The sequence below is a fragment of the Podarcis tiliguerta genome, assembly GCF_965153285.1.
Source record: "Podarcis tiliguerta genome assembly, chromosome: 2".
NCBI classification, from domain to species: domain Eukaryota; kingdom Metazoa; phylum Chordata; class Lepidosauria; order Squamata; family Lacertidae; genus Podarcis; species Podarcis tiliguerta.
In genome coordinates, this window is record NC_139535.1 from 104,842,311 (window position 1) to 104,859,679 (window position 17,369).

The 17,369-nt window shown below is 45.8% G+C and overlaps 1 protein-coding gene across 1 annotated transcript; it reads right to left on the minus strand.

Moving 5' to 3' along the window:
• Positions 1-13,966: 13,966 nt before the first annotated feature.
• KIF2B (kinesin family member 2B) lies at positions 13,967-16,441 on the minus strand. The gene has a single exon (XM_083427460.1). It carries the CDS (start codon positions 16,403-16,405, stop codon positions 14,090-14,092), a length of 2,316 nt encoding a protein of 771 aa, XP_083283586.1. The 5' UTR covers positions 16,406-16,441; the 3' UTR covers positions 13,967-14,089.
• Between the last annotated feature and the right edge of the window lie 928 nt (positions 16,442-17,369).

Here is a 17,369-nt window from a genome sequence, read left to right on the forward strand (position 1 = left end):
ACACACTGCATGATGTGTAAATTTCAAGTAGAGCCCAAATCAAATTTGTGTTCAGGTGGAAGCAGCTGGGATTTTTAGTTTTATACTGATTTTAAAGCATGATGTCGAGCATTAGTAAAATGACAGGTAGGGTGGTGGGAAGTGGTAAAGAGGCTGAATAGTTTTTAGATTGGGCTTTCATCTTTTGCGGATGGCGCTGTGGTCTAAACCTCAGAGCCTCTTGGGCTTGCCGATCAGAAGGTCGGCGGTTCAAATCCCCACGATGAGTGAGCTCCCCTTGCTCTGTCCCAGCTCCTGCCAACCTAGCAGTTCGGAAGCATACCAGTGCAAGTAGAAAAATAGGTACTGCTTTAGCCCAGGAAATTCCATCGCTAGAAGAGTGGCAGATGAAGATGATGGACAATGCAGAATTGGCAAAGCTGACCGGGAAAATCCGAAACCAGCATGATCAAGCTTTCCAAAAAGACTGGAGTAAATTTGTACAATATCTGGAGAATTGTAAACAATTAACAACACTAGCAGGGTTGTTGTAAGGAAACTTGAAATGCGAAGGATTTGTACCTTTTTATATCTATTTTAAAATTTGCGATTTACGGAAGGCTTGAAATGTAATGGGATAAGGTATAAATGCTATGAAGTAATAATGAATTATGGAAACCATGAGACAGGAGGGAGGGAAGTTGAAGCTCGATTGAGCAAATATGTAATGAGTATAATAAGGATTATGTGGCCAGCATGACTAAGCTGCTTCTGGCGAACCAGAGCAGCGCACAGAAAAGCTGTTTACCTTCCCGCTGGAGCGGTACCTATTTATCTACTTGCACTTTGACATGCTTTTGTACTGCTAGGTTGACAGGAGCAGGGACCGAGCAACGGGAGCTCACCCCGTCGCGGGGATTCGAACCACTGACCTTCCGATCGACATGTCCTAGGCTCTGTGGTTTAACCCACAGTGCCACCCGCGTCCCTCACTTTTCCTTAGGACGTCCCTATTTTCATTGGAGAAATGTTGGAAGGTATGGAGTTATCCGACCCCCGAGTTGTCTGAAGGCAATCCTGTATAGGGAAGCTTTTTGTGTGTTTAATGTTTTTTTATTATTTTTTATATGTTGTCCAAAGCTGTCCAAAGTGCTGGGGCAACCCACTAAGATGTATGGGGTATAAATAGCAAAATTATCATTTTGGAACGGGACATCCCTATTTTCACGGGAGAAATGTTGGAGGGCAAGGTAGAATGCCCCTATTTTCCATCATAGAAATGTTCGAGGGTATGGACTTATCTGGCCCCCAAACCATCTAAAGGCAGCCCTATATAGGGAAGTTTTGTTTATTTTTTAATTAAGTGGAAGGACAGATCCTGAAGCTGAGGCTCCAGTACTTTGGCCACCTCATGAGAAGACCCTGATGTTGGGAAAGATGGAGGGCACAAGGAGAAGGGGACGACAGAGGACGAGATGGTTGGATAGTGTTCTCGAAGCTACCAGCATGAGTTTGACCAAACTGCGGAGGCAGTGGAAGACAGGAGTGCCTGGTGCTCTGGTCCATGGGGTCACAAAGAGTCGGACATGACTAAACAACTAAACAACATATATAGATAGATAAATAGATTAGATAGATAGATAGATAGATAGATAGATAGATAGATGATAGATAGATAGATGATAGATAGATAGATGATAGATAGATGAGAGATAGATGATAGATAGATAGATGATAGATGATAGATAGATAGATAGATAGATAGATAGATAGATAGATAGATAGATAGATATAGATAAATATACAGTGGTGCCTCGCAAGACGAAAAGAATCCATTCCGCGGGTCTTTTCGTCTTGCGTTTTTTTCGTCTTGCGAAGCAAGCCCATTGACGGATTAGCGCTATTAGCGCTATTGGCAATTTAAGGGCTAAAAACGGCTTTTTAAGGGGTGGGGGATTAGCGGTTTTGCTGCTAAAATGCTTTTAGCAGCTTAGCGCTTCAGGAAAAGGGGTTTGGGAGCGGAAAAAAAATTCAATTTTTTTCGTCATTTTTCGTCTTGCGAAGCAAGCCCATAGGGAAATTCGTCTTGCGAAGCGCCTCTGCAGACGGAAAACCCTTTCGTCTTGCGGGTTTTCCGTCTGCAGAGGCATTCATCTTGCGGGGCACCACTGTAGATAGATAGATGATAGATAGATAGATAGATTTTGGAAGCTGCCCAACATGGCTGGGGCAACCCAATCAGATGGGCAGGGTATTATTATTGCTATTATTATTTATTAAATTTATATACTCCCCTATACCTGGAGGTCTCAGGGCAGTTCACAGGACACAGGGCAGTCACAAAACAAATAAATAGTAAATAGGGTATCAATAGTATAATTATTATTATTGAGTAGGACATCCCTTTTTTCATTGGAGAAATGTTGGAAGATATGCAGATATACCAAACCAATAAATATTAGTGTAGAATCTGCATCCATGATGGGGGACCTGTGGCCCCAAAGGTTGTTGGGCTGCAACTCTCATCAGCCTATTTATTTATTTAGTTTCTCAGATTAAAGTTTTACAATCACATATCCAACAGACAACATAAAAACAAGATTCCAAAGAATCTCCTGTACTTCCTTCCTACCCTTTGTGGGTCCTATTGTTAATCATTTCCTGCTGCATCTTTTATGATAATCCAAATATTTTACCTCTCCATTATATCTGAAATTCACCATTAAACTACGTGTCCTACTAACAATTTTAGCTTTTTACAAAGGTTTTTAAGATAAGTTATAAATTTTCCCCATTTCTTTTTAAAATTTTGGTCTCCCTGATTTCTGATTCTTCCGGTCATTTTTGCCATTTCGGTATAGTCCATCAACTTCATCGGCCATTCTTCTCTGGTCAGGACTTTATCTTCTTTCCACCTCTGGGCCAATAACATCCGCGCAGCCGTGGTCACATACATAAATAGTCTTTTCTGCTCCCTTGGGATTTCGACACCTAGAATTCCTAAAAGAAAAGCTTTGTGTGTTGTTTTTTAAAGAAAAAGTTATTTTTAACAATTGTTTCAACTCATTATATATCAGCCTCAGTCAGCATGGCCAACAGTTAAAGGTGATGGAACTTTTAGCCCAATCGCATCTAGAGAATGGTCCATACAGGGCTTTGTCCCTGGTTTGTCTCTCTCCCAGTGGCGTAGCGTGGGGGGTGCAGGGGGGGCCGGCCGCACTGGGCGCAACATCTGGGGGGTAGGTTTAGGGGGCGCAAATCCACGGGTTAGGGGGTGCAAATTACCTGCCTTGCCCTGGGTGCTGACAACCCACGCTACGCCACTGCTCTCTCCCTCTCCCTGCTCAGTCATTCAGTAATTTCCGCTTCATAGCTATGCTGCTCTTTAAAGTAGGAACACTGCAAGAATGAAAGCACTGCCAGGCAATAGCAAGAATCCCACATGTGGTTTGACCTTGGACTGCTCGTCGGATCCCACATCCCCCTCATCCATCATTATTCGGAGCTGTCATAGCGAAGCAGCACAGCTCATTAATTATACATTAACCTCATTCATGACTTTTAATCCATAAATGGGTCAGGCAGGGTTGGGCGTTCTTTTGGGGAGGGAGTTGCTTTGTTGGGTTTTTTTTTGGCTAAATTAAATTAAAAGTTGCACTATGATAATACGATCAAACGGGCACTGGTATTAAAAACACCTGAATTCAGTTTAAATCAAAAGAATTAAGCAGAACCTTAATCATTGTTTTTGTCAAACTGCATCAGGTTATTTATTTTTTTAATGTAGCTGTTGGGTTTGGGTTTTGGGGGGTGGGGTTGGAGGGATAGGAAGCAAGGAGGGTTAATACATGTTATTTGGACCCCGTACTAAATTGCTGACGAAAATAATCGGAGTGACACACAGAGGGCCAGGCTAGAAGTGATGTGAAATTGGTGGATAAAGTTAAGGTGCCCATTCCCACCCGCAAATAGCAGCTGCAGGGGAATCTGAACAGCCTCAGGATGGCAGTGATGGAGAGAGGATGCTTAACCCTTTGTCTCACTGTCAGGGTCACCTCTCTGCAATAATAATACTAATAATAATAATAATAATAATAATAATAATAATAATTTATTATTTATACCCCACCCATCTGTCTGAGTTTCCCCAGCCACTCTGGGCAACTCCCAATCAAGTGTTAAAAACAATACAACATTAAGTATTAAAAACTTCCCTAAACAGGGCTGCCTTCAGATGTCTTTTAAAGAGAAGATAGCTGCTTATTTCCTTCACATCTGAAGGGAGGGTGTTCCACAGGGCGGGCGCCACTAACGAGAAGGCCCTCAGTCTGGTTCCCTGTAACCTCACTTCTCGCAATGAGGGAACCGCCAGAAGGCCCTCGGTGCTGGACCTCAGTGTCAGGGGTTGAACGATGTGGGTGGAGACGCTCCTTCGGGTATACAGGACCGAGGCCGTTTAGGGCTTTAAAGGTCAGCACCAACACTTTGAATTGTGCTCGGAAACGTACTGGGAGCCAATGCAGATCTCTCAGGGCTGGTGTTATGTGGTCCTGGCGGCCACTCCCAGTCAAAGGTACTTCTTGTTTCAAGGAAAGCTACCATTGCTGCCAATGGGAGTTTCTCTTCAAGTGCAAATAGCAGCTTCGGAGGTAGGTTTATTATGCCTTTCGAAACTTGGCCAGGGAGTGAAAAACTCCTTCTGCCCCCCCTGCCCCCTCCACCCTAAATTTGCTCCGGCTTCCCTGCAGCTGCTATTTACATAACAAAAACTGTGTGTGTCAATGGGGAATGGCTGTAGCTCACTGGGAGACCATTTGCTTCGCTTGCAAAAGGACCCAGGCTCAATCACCTCCATCTCCAGGTAATACTGGTCAGCACCAACTGGTCAGCATATCCAGGTAATACTGGGAGATTCTCCTTGCTTACAACCTGGAGAGCTGTGGACAGCCACTGTAGACAGTAGCCATTGACACTGATTTGTAGTAGAGCACTAAGGAATAGGGACACAGGTGGTGCTGTGGGTAAAAGCCTCAGTGCCTAGGGCTTGCCGATCGAAAGGTCGGCGGTTTGAATCCCCGCGGCAGAGTGCGCTCCCGTTGTTCGGTCCCAGCGCCTGCCAATCTAGCAGTTCGAAAGCACTCCTGGGTGTAAGTAGATAAATAGGGACCGCTTACTAGCAGGAAGGTAAACGGCGTTTCCGTGTGCGGCTCTGGCTCACCAGAGCAGCGATGTCACGCTGGCCACGTGACCCGGAAGTGTCTTCGGACAGCACTGGCCCCTGGCCTCTTGAGTGAGATGGGCGCACAACCCTAGAGTCTGTCAAGACTGGCCTGTACGGGCAGGGGTACCTTTACCTTTACTAAGGAATTACATACATCATGGGTGGAGAACTTTCTTCAGCCCAAAGGGTGCATTGACTTCTGAGTTACCTTTTGAGGGTCACATGACTGTAGCAGATGGGGCCAGACTCAAAATAGGTGGAGAAACAAATGGAAATTCTACCTTTGTGCTGTAAGCTTGTTTTTACTCTATCTAGGCAAGCAAAATGGATTTTTAACATTTGCCATTAAGGTAAGACAGGGAAGATGCAGGAGAAACGATTTTGAGGAGATATGGAAGGTGTTAGTAGAATTTGCACTGTTAAAATGGAAAGGGGTCAAACCATCGCAATTTTGGGAGGTTGGATAGTTACAATGATATGATCTCAGTGGTGGGGTGTACATTTTTATTCTTATTTATTTGTGATTATTACTTTCTCAAAGAAGAATCATAGAATCGTAGAATCATAGAATCATAGAGTTGGAAGAGACCACAAGGGCCATCGAGTCCAACCCCCTGCAAAGCAGGAAACACCATCAGAGCACTCCTCTGAAGAAGAAGACAAATACAAAAAGGAAAGGAAAGGAGGAAGGAAGGAAGGAAGGAAGGAAGGAAGGAAGGAAGGAAGGAAGGAAGGAAGGAAGATGAATTTTTAGCGTTTAAGGGCACATTCCAGCCACGCAAGAGTATTGGGGGCGGGGGGGGGGCAAGCAAGGCTTATGAGGGGTGGGGAGATTTCTAAAGGCCAGATTGAGAGGCCTGGAGGGGCACTTTTGCACCTCGGAAACAACAACCAGTCCAGAATATGGTGACTGGGAGCAGCTACCGTGACAATATAACACTGGTCCTAAAAGATCTACATGGGCTCCCAGTATGTTTCCAAGCACAATTCAAAGTGTGGCATTGACCTTTAAAGCCCTCAACAGGTCTCATCCTTGTATACCTGAAGGAACATCTCCATCCCCATCGTTCAGCTCAGACATTGAGGTCCAACTCTGAGGGCCTTCTGCCGGTTCCCTCACTGCGAGAAGTAAAGCTATGGGGAACCAGACAGAGGACCTTCTCAGTAGTGGTGCCCACCCTGTCAAACAGATGTCAAACAGCTAAACAACCATTTGACTAGCTCAGGGAAGTTTGTAATTGCTGGTGTTTTACTGTGTTTTTATATTTTGTTGGGAGCTGCCCAGAGTGGCTGTAGCAACCCAGTCAGATGTGCAGCGTATAAGTAATAAAATTAGTATTATTATTATTATTGACACCTGAGCTTTCTCACCCTTGCTATACATTGTGGGTGGACCTTACGATTCTACCTCAGATATATTTTTACCTTTATGCTCCAGGGACTGGATGCAAAAGGGGGAAAGTGTCAAAATCCTTAGTGGACAGTCTTTCAAAGAAGAATTAAACCCTCTCATCCATTATCTAAAGAAGAATCAACGCATCCCACTGTATTGTTCCACAAGGCTGCAACATCAGACACGGCGAACACATGACAAGATTGGATAGATGGCAACTCTATCTGCCCATCAAAGCCAATGGTACAAATGTTTGCATACGAGGAAACCAACCATCTCATTCAACTTGACACTTTTCTGTACACGGAGAGAAACCTGGGCATTGTAATAACTTCAAAGGATTATTGCTCTGTCAGCTCTATTTGATTGACAAGATAAGAAATTGAAAATAAACTAACCATTCTTCATTCAGATTGGGCGCTGCCTCCCTATAGCTGCTGCTGTTGATATCTGAGTGATACTATTCTTCCTATATTTTTTTGTAATTGAAATCAGTCAAAGACGGTTGTGGGTTTAGAAATGATATATAAACAAAGAGGGCTTGCGTTTTCAAAGAAATCACAGGAATCATCATCCAAGCCTTTACAGTGGTACCTTGGTTCTTAAATGTCTCAGTGCTCAAACGCCTTGGTTTGCAAAAACCAAAAACCTAGAAGTAAGTGTTCCGGTTTTTGAACGTTTTTTGGAAGTCGAACGTCTGATGTGGCTGTCGGCTATTGTTTCCAGGGCCCCTGCACCAATCAGAAGCTGCGCCTTGGTTTTCGAACATTTCAGAAGTCAAACGGACTTCCAGAACAGATTCAGTTTGGTGCTTTTGTTTTTGCTATTTATTTTGTGTTTTTGTTTTTGAGGATTTTTCAGTCAATTTGTTTTTGTGACTGTGTGGAACCCAGTTCAACTACTGATTGATTGATTGATTGTGTGACTGTGGAAATGGATAAAAGCCCCCCATCCAAACAATGACTATCATCAGTGCAGGTAAGAAAAAATAATAATTTTAATTTTTATCATATACAATACTGTCCTATTTATTTTATAGTTGAGGACACTGATTATTGCTTTCATTTTACGGATCAATGGTCTCGTCAGTAAAATTCATGTTAAATTGCTGTTTTAGGGGTTGTTTTTAAAAGTCTGGAATGGATTAATCCATTATGCATTACTTTCTATGGGAAAGCACGCCTTGGTTTTGGAACACTTTGGCTTTGGAACGGACTTCCGGAACGGATTAAGTTTGAGAACCAAGGTACCACTGTAATGGGTCTATGTTCTACTTTCAATATATCAGGGGTAGGAAAGCAGTCAGCAATAGAATCTTCCTCCCAGAATTTTTTTTGAAATGTTTTAAGTATGAAACTTCAGGGCTCATTTGAACCCTGACAGCCCACTTCATGAATCACTGAAACTGGAGTCCTCTGATTCAAACTACAGAGAAAAACAAAAAGGGGGGGTGGATTAGGTGTGAGGGTCATTGGAAATGCTGGGAAGATGAACCTGGGGCCTTCTGCATTCAAAGCAGCTGTTCTTCCATAGAGCCATGGCCTTTCCTACTGAATTCACGCTGCTTCCCAGTAGGGCTGAGAGAAAGCTTGGCATTTTGGGTTTCACAGTATGGATAACAACAAAATTCACAAAATATCCCGTGGATCTTCATTCGAGTAAACATGTCTAGAGGGAGGCGGGTGGCGCTGTGGGTTAAACCACAGAGCCTAGGACTTGCTGATCAGAAGGTCGGCGGTTCGAATCCCCGCAATGGGGTGAGCTCCCGTTGCTCGGTCCCTGCTCCTGCCAACCTAGCAGTTCAAAAGCACGTCAAAGTGCAAGTAGATAAATAGGTACCACTCCGGCGTGAAGGTGAATGGCATTTCCGTGCGCTGCTCTGGTTCGCCAGAAGCGGCTTAGTCATGCCGGCCACATGACCCGGAAGCTGTACGCCGGCTCCCTTGGCCAAAAAAGTGAGATGAGCACCGCAACCCCAGAGTCAGTCAGGACTGGACCTAATGGTCAGGAGTCCACTTACCTTACCTTAAACGTGTCTAGAATTAGGCTGTAAGGCTGCAATCTATGCACATTCATTTATTCCTTTTGAAACCAGTCATCTTTCTCGCTTTCAAAACATGAGAACACAGCCCGAAGCACCATGCAACAGAATCCATAAAGCACAATTAACCTGGGAGCCCACCGAGAGGAATTAATTCCAAATAAACATGACTAGGATCAAGTTCTGCACATCAGAACCGGAGTGGCATAATGGCGAGTAAACTGAGCCAGGAACCAGGAGCTTGCAGGTTCAAATCTTATCTGTGCCATGAATCTGATACATGGCCCCAGGCAAGCCACCATTCTCTTGGCTTCAGCCCCATCTCTGCAATATGGGGATAAGGAAATCTTAGATGAATTCTAATTGATTACATTTGCATACAAGAACACACAATATCTCTCAAGACAAAAGCAAACTCTCTGTGTTTCATGGTGCAGTCCTGGACCCATCTACTCAGATGTTCCAGGAAATTTAATGAGACTTCCAGGTAGTTGTGGCCCTCTTGGGTGTTGCTGAAGAGGAAGAAGAAGAAGAGTTTGGATTTGATATCCCACTTTATCACTACCCGAAGGAGTCTCAAAGCGGCTAACATTCTCCTTTCCCTTCCTCCCCCACAACAAACACTCTGTGAGGTGAGTGGGGCTGAGAAACTTCAGAGAAGTGTGACTAGCCCAAGGTCACCCAGCAGCTGCATGTGGAGGAGTGGAGATACGAACCCGGTTCCACAGATTACGAGTCTACCACTCTTAACCACTACACCATCACCTTTAACACTGGTCCTACTAGCTGGAGCTGATGGAAGTTGGAGTCCAACAATATCCAGAGGGCCACACATTCCCCAACCTTGGTGTATACAATTGTAGCCTCAATTATGTACAATACACACATCTATTTTAGAGACTTACTGAAACACTCTGGGTAGTTGGCATGTAAGATTGTAGTTTGTTTTGAGGATAATACCATGCTACCAGATCTCTTTTATAAATTGAAGAGATGTGGGGAAGCCTCTGTGTTCTTATCACATGGGATTTCCCTACTGCAAATGAAATTCCTTGTGTAGAATATCTCATTCTCCACTTGAAATCATATTCTTATCTAGTGTTACCCCCACGGCTTGTTGCTGGGTGGGGGGTGCTTTTAAGACACCCACCGTCAGGAGATGGGCTCTGAAACACAAAGCATAAACAACAGGGAAATCTTTCAAGGAGCTTGTTTCTGTGAACACAGCCCAAGGAACATTAAAGGCAAGAAGAGGGATAAAATCGAAGGTGAACAATTTCAAAAGAGAATGCTTCAAAGTATGTTATGAAATGGCAGATGTTCTACCAGCAGACAACTGCAAATATCTCCTAAATCGTTTTCTTTCTTTCTTTTTTTTAAGATGCGCTCCAAGTACAGTTTGTTAAGTGGGAGAATTCGATATATAATGAGAACAGCTAACATTTACCAGGGGAAATAACAGTATTCCCTCTTAATAATGTGGAATTTCAGAGAACACTGCCCTGCAGCACTCAGTGCTCTATGAAAAAAGTAATTAATTTGAAATCAGGTTATGCCATAGTATGGTATTGATAGAGAGCATATTCTTTGTTTCGTTGAAATTAATTTAAGCTCAGTACAAAATGGTAGCATATGTAAAGGGAAAGAGGAATTACTTTACCATGTATTATGGCTTAACAACACTCCCGTTTTAGCTTTTGCCTACTGGTGATATTGGTTTAAATGAAACGTGATGCAAAAAGTCCACTTTTGGGCCTGAAACCTTCCTTTTAGGAATTCTAGGTGCCAAAATTGCAAAGGAGCAGAAAAGACTGTTTATGTATGCAACCACGGCTGCATGGGTGTTAATGGCCCAGAGATGGAAAGAAGATAAAGTCCCGACCAGAGAAGAATGGCCGATGAAGTTGATGGATTATGCCAATTGTATGAATTGGAATACAGGGAAGGGAGACTCGGGGAAGTCAGAGAAACAAGTTAATGCAAGATGAATATGAAGATAAGACTGTTTTTATTTCTGTTGTCTGTAGTATGTTATGTTTGTGTAACTTTGTATGTTTTTGGTGTATTGTTCGTTGTTTTTGTTTTGCTTTGTTGTTTTGTATGTAAAAACGAATAAAATATTTATTAAAAATAATAATAATAAACTATTATTATTTAAAATATGCAGGGATTTATGTTATGCAAAATGAACTGTGGAAGGAGTGTTGCAGGAATTCAGCATTAGCAGAAGAAGGGAAGTCATTGATATTTTAAGGTTGGTTAAATAAATATTCTAAATTGTAAAACAGAAAATTATATATATAAGCCCCGCCCTGCATAATCAGTAGCAAGATGAGGCAGGCACACATAATTTGAATGTCAATGCCCATCAACTTTTTTGGGAGGGGGCGGCCCCCTCAAATATTTTATTGGGGGGGGGTGAAGGGACCTTGGCCCCTAGAAGTAGACTCTTTATGTACAAGACATTTCCTTTGTCTTCGAGTTCCTGTAATTCAGTCTCTGCATGGCTACAATGAAGGATGGAAATAAACTTGTGGGCGTCAACATCCGAAGACAATGAAACAGCCCAATGAATGGAAAGTGCTGAAGTCTTCACAGTGGCTTAATTACAGTGGTACCTCGGGTTACATACACTTCAGGTTACATACGCTTCAGGTTACAGACTCCGCTAACCCAGAAATAGTGCTTCAGGTTAAGAACTTTGCTTCAGGACGAGAACAGAAATCGTGCTCCGGCGGCGCGACAGCAGCAGGAGGCCCCATTAGCTAAAGTGGTCCTTCAGGTTAAGTACAGTTTCACGTTAAGTACGGACCTCCGGAACAAATTAAATACTTAACCTGAGGCACAACTGTATTAGGGCGGTTCATAAAAAACTTTTTTTCTTAAAATGCCTGCTCCAAAGGTCTTATCTTACTACACTAGGGATTATATAGCTATATCTGAAATTTCATGCATATCAGTTAATATCTTGACTCTCCTCCATGAAAATAGCTGTTTACTTGGCCGTTTTCCTATGTCATGAAGGTTGAAATTTCAATTCAGTGGAGCAGGGTCAAGATATTAACTGATATGCATGGAATTTCAGATATAGCCATATAATCCCTAGCGTAGTAAGATAAGACCTTTGGAGCAGGCATTTTTTTTTTAAAAAAGCTTTTTATGAACCACCCTATCAACTCCTGTAAATTAAGAGTTCTAGCTAATGGGATATAACTAATCTGCTCCACTTCCCAGTGGGGAGGAGTTGCGGTGGACTGCATGGCCACCCACTCCCCACCGGGGGCAGGGGACTTTGTCCCCCGTTGCCTGGGGATCCAGGCCACGTCAGAGCCCGGCCAGCCAATCTGCTGGCGGGGGAGAGTGGGCGTGGCCGGGACAGTTTAAACCAAGGAGTGAGTCGGAGGACTTCCTCTTTGGCTCACTTCCTCAATCACCCGCCCTCCCTCCCTATTTGCAGGTTAGGCAATGGCCTTGCTATGGACTTTGATTGGTCACCTTGGTTGTCCAAGGGGCCTGGTAGGAATTTTTCCACTTGGCAAATTGGCACTGGCCACTTGGTTTTCGCCTACCTCGTAGCAATCGTCACAACTTTGTTAGGGTTGCGGTTAGGCATTGCTTGACCTTGTGTGGGGAAGGGGAGGTGTGGCCATCACCTGCCCCTCCATGATTAAGGGTATTCCGTTAAAGGAATCCGGGGGTGTTGATCTTGTCCGAAGCCCGGCTGGGGGCTAGGGCCTTGACACGACCCCGGCAGGAACACCAGGGGGAGCTTGAGTTGGTATGCATCGACAGGGCTTCCCCTTCTGGTGGTTTACCCTTACCGGACTTCCTGCACAATGGGCAGAAGTCAGATATAGTTGGGTCCAATCAATGCCTAAGCCAATACTGCTCACATTCTGTAATTCAATAAAGTTGTGGACAAATTCGCCCAATAACAAAAACCTAATATCTGTGTCCTTGTGTGAGTTATTTCCCAACAAAGGGGTAGCTGCGAGGTCTCGACACGCAAATCACAGATACATCTAGAGTCCTGTGAGTGCAGAGAGCTCTGTAAGATGTGGGATAGCTCACTTGGTACAGCACAGGACTCTTAAATCTGGGTTTGAGCCCCAAGTCGGGCAAAAGGTTCCCGCATTGCAACTCTGCAGTTCTATGATCTAAGTGCACAAGTCCAGAGAATAGAACTAGGTTGTCTGCCTATCTGGAATGGAGATGAGCATTTGCTTCACCTACAGAAGGTGCCATGTTCAATCCCAAGCATTTCCCAGGTGGTGCTGGGAAAGAACCCCCCTGGAGGACCACAGTATAGAAAATATTGAGCCAAATGGACCAATGGCATGACTTGGGTATAAGGCGGCTTCGCTGTGTTTGCAAAACGGTGGTGGTGGTGACTGCGATGGATTATGCACCGTGCTTTTATCAAAAGCAAAGATTCAAGCGAATACACAGGCAGTGTCAAATGTCAAATTATAACGAGAGGAGAAAAAGAGCGGCTGTCTTCACCTAATGAATTCTAAGGGCATATTTGAATGACTCTCGCCTATTATCTCAGGTGTTTTGAAAAGGAAGCCAAATTGCTTTGAGGAAGGGGTGCATATGCTCCAAACAAACCCCTTGATGTGATATTACGGATGCATACACACTCCAAAGTACATTCGACATGCATTCCCCCCCCCCAAGAATTCTGGGCACTTTTGTTTGTCCAAAGTTGCTGGGAACTGATACTCTGTGAGGAGTAAACTGCAGCGTCCAGATTTCCTTGAGGGAAAGAATGCACTTTGATTGTACTTTAAAGTACATGTAGACAGCCTTGGTTTGTTTTGATGGATCACAAATCATACAAGCCTGTTTGCAAAGGTACAGTGTTCTCTGATGACAAAGGTTAGGAATGCCTATAGACAAGAAAGCCTCTCTCTCACCAAGATTAAGATATGTAATCTTAAAAGCACCATTTGTAAAAGCCAGGTTTTCCATGTTGGACCATCTTGTTCCTTCACTTTATTTCTCTATTCCTCTGTGTTTTTAAAAATACTCTTGTGGACCGACGAGACAGAGAGATGGGCTTAGGTTGGGTGGAAAGAAGCAGATGCTGTATAAAGCCATACTTATGCTACCTACAAAACTGCCCCCCTCCCAAATGCTTTATATTATAATTCCTTTTCCCTTCTTTGTTGTTGTTGTTTTTTAAAAAAGGTCTGCTCAGAAATGCCAAATGCCCTGGGATTGTGTGCTCAACTCAACAACATGTTATTTTAGGACACTAATAGAAGCATTTGGAGATTCTCTCAGGAGACTTTCCGCCCTGGCATTAAAGACAAAACGGACACCCATGTAGAGATGGGAGGTTTAAGTATTCTTTAAGTTGCCACGTTGTCAGGTGGCTGGAGAGGCAGGATGTTGTGTAAACCTTGACATAAGCTGACACGGAAAAAGAAGAGAAAAGTGGAACAGGAGATCACAGAACACGAGATCTCTTCACAATGACATGATTGCTGCCCGGTTCTTCCCTGCAGAGGTTCTTACGGAACAATTTCACTTTATCTTGGATCTCAGACAGAATGGCAATCTTCTGGGCCAGAACCGCTTCGAACTGAGAGGCGTAAAAATCCATGTCATAGTCTGCATCGTCAGCCATTTTCAGAAAACCTTTCAGCCACCTGAGAGACTCTTGGTGCTCCTCCACCAGAGCTTTCTCATCCATCTCTTTCCTCTTCTTCTGGCCTCTCCCCCTGGCAATTAAGGTAAGGGTTGCCGGAGAGACCTGGTCCTCATTCTGTACGCAGAACACTTTGAACTCATCCGTCTCAGGCAAGCTCTGGACTGTCCAGGGCCTGGTCAAGTCATCCAGCTGAAAGATGGATCTGGGCAAGGCAGTCTGGAGCTGTCGGAAGGCGCTTGGGTCCACTGCTAGCTCTTTCACCCGATTGGCGTATCTCAGTGTGTTGAGTGTGTGCTCACACGACCTCATCCCTGGAGAAATGGTGGCGATCATGCAGGTACAGGAGTTTTCTCCGATAAAGGAGTCCCTTAACACCTGAGTCAGTTTACTGGCCCGGAAGGGCGTGTGACCTTTGTTGCGTCCCAAAGCCCTGATGCATTCCTTAAGTGCCAAGAGGCTCTTATTGATCTCTGCACCCTCCAGCCTGGTTTGCCGGTCCGCACTGGAGGTATCGGCTCCTCGCTCATTGCCGGCTAAATCAATCAAGGAAAACTTACCATGCAACCTCCCTCTCCTCTTTAGGATGATCTGGAAAACGGCATGGCTTCGGGATGAGTGGGCATTTGCTGAGGTCTGGCCAGAAGTTCTGCACCGATTCCCTATCTCAATGAGCCTCATCACATCTTCCACGCAGACCACTTCCTGCTCCAGGAGACCCACCACCTGGACCTGTTGGTTGCTATCCTCAAGCACCCTCAGCCGCTTCTTCCAGTTCAGTAGGTCATAGACCTTTCCCCAATAGATCTCAAAGAAAGCCCCAAAGACCTGGAGCTCCAGGATTTTGTAAGTGGGCTCCTGCAGCAGGCAGAAGACGTCCCGGGCAGTCATAGCATAGATCCCTTTCGAGGAATCCTGCCTCTTGCCAGAGAAGTCACCTCCCATTGTGTGGGTCTTGCCGCTGCCCGTCTGCCCATAGGCAAAGCACGTGGCCATGCCTCCTCGGAAGATGATCTCCACCAGAGGTTGCGCCGTGTGCTTGTAGACACTTTCGTTGGAGGCTTGGTCGTCGAAGGCGTGGTCGAAGCGGAAGGTCTGGTTCTCCAGGTAGCGGGTGAGATCCAGTTTCTGCTTGGCTTCGTGCACCATCACCACGTCCGAGGAAGGGATGGTCACCACGTCAACCTCCTTCAGCTCCTCCTCGCGCTGGTTGAGGGGCCTTTTGCGGACGCACACGCAGATTTTGCGCGCACAGCCGCGGGTGGGCTCCAGGGGGCACGTTTGGGTCAGGAGAGCGGAGCCGCAGTGCTGCAAAGCGGCGCGGTACTGCTCGATCACGGCGATCACATCCGCGTGCGGGTGCGCGCCACTGGCGCCGCGCCGCGCTCGCCTCTCCATGAACTCCAAGTGTCGCTTCTCTCGCCGCTCGCGCATCCTCTCCACCTCTAGGACGCACGGCGATTTGCGCGCGGGGCTGGGGCTGATCTTGCCCGCCGTCCCCGTCGACGGGGGCCTCTTGTTGAAGTCGCGATCCTCGCTATCGCCGCCCGACTTCTCCTTCTGGATGGGGGTCACCACGTAGTTCTGCGGCGGGGTAGGGTGATCCCCTTGATCCGACGGCGTGGGCGCCGAGAGCGCCTCGGGGCTGAGCTCCATCGGTGCCAAATGAGGGTTGAGCGAGAAGGCGAGGCCCAGCTCCACCTTCTTGCCCTTGTTGACTCCTTTCTCGATCCACTCGACGGTCACGCTGCTGGCGTCCTCGTGCAGCGCCGTGACCAACGCCGGGTGGATCCTCCCGTCGCTCCGCTTGATCTCCAAGTAGGTGCCCACGTGGATGGCTCCGAACTGCTTCGCCATGACTGTCTGCGCCTTGAATCGGGGAGAGGAGGCGGTGCCGATCCTCGGCAGGAGCGGGTAGCGGGAGAAGGGGCCGGGCGGGCACGCTGCCGCCCAAGGCAGACAGCCACAGTCATCCAGCGCCTGGTGGTAAAAGGCACCCGTGCGCATGGCCCAGACAGAGCCCCTGCCCGCCTGACCTGCTTGACAGTCATCCTTACCAAATCGTGCGTCATAAGGGCTTCCTGGGGTAGTTATGGCCGGGGCCCAGGCGTTCATATTTCCCCACGCCTTTCCACTACACCTCAGAGTCGTTCCTGTTCAGGAGTAGTCAAGGGCGCAGGAGAATCAAAATGCAAAAGAGGCGTCGGACAAAGTCATGTGGGCTCAGTAAGGTAACACTGTACACACGCTTTTTAGATCCGTTTTAATGGGACGCGTTTCCCCATCTGACGTTTCCATTCTAAAGCGCGTTGCTAAGCCCTCTCCATTTCTGAATAACTTCCTCTTTGAATTTTAAGCCTCAGTTCTTCTTCTTCTTCGTGGTTTTATATTCTTCTTCTTTGTGGTTTTATATCTTTATTCTGTGTACTGCCCTCAGATCTCCAAGTATGTTGTTGTTGTTGTTTAGTCATGTCCGACTCTTCATGACCCCATGGACCAGAGCACACCAGGCACTTCTGTCTTCCACTGCCTCCCGCAGTTTGGTCAAACTCATGCTGGTAGCTTCGAGAACACTATCCAATCATCTCATCCTCTGTCGTCCCCTTCTCCTTGTGCCCTCCATCTTTCCCAACATCAGGGCCTTTTCCAGGGAGTCTTCTCTTCTCATGAGGTGGCCAAAGTATTGGAGTCTCAGCTTCAGGATCTGTCCTTCCAGTGAGCACTCAGGGCTGATTTCCTTAAGAATGGAGAGGTTTGATCTTCTTGCAGTCCATGGGACTCTCAAGAGTCTCCTCCAGCACCATAATTCAAAAGCGTCAATTCTTCGGCGATCAGCCTTCTTTATGGTCCAGCTCTCACTTCCATACATCACTACTGGGAAAACCATAGCTTTAACTATACGGACCTTTGTTGGCAATCCCCAAGTATAGGGTGGTATATAAATTCAATACATCATCATCATCACCATCATCATTATTCTAGACCATAGTGCAGCGGTAGGAAATCAGCGCCCCTCCTGGTGCTTTTAGACTCCAACTCCTATCTGCCCCAGCCAGCGATGGTGACAATAGTGTCCAGC

Bases quoted from the DNA above. Each gene is read 5' to 3' on its own strand.
- KIF2B (XM_083427460.1), bottom strand. From the start codon at position 16,405: ATGAACGCCTGGGCCCCGGCCATAACTACCCCAGGAAGCCCTTATGAC.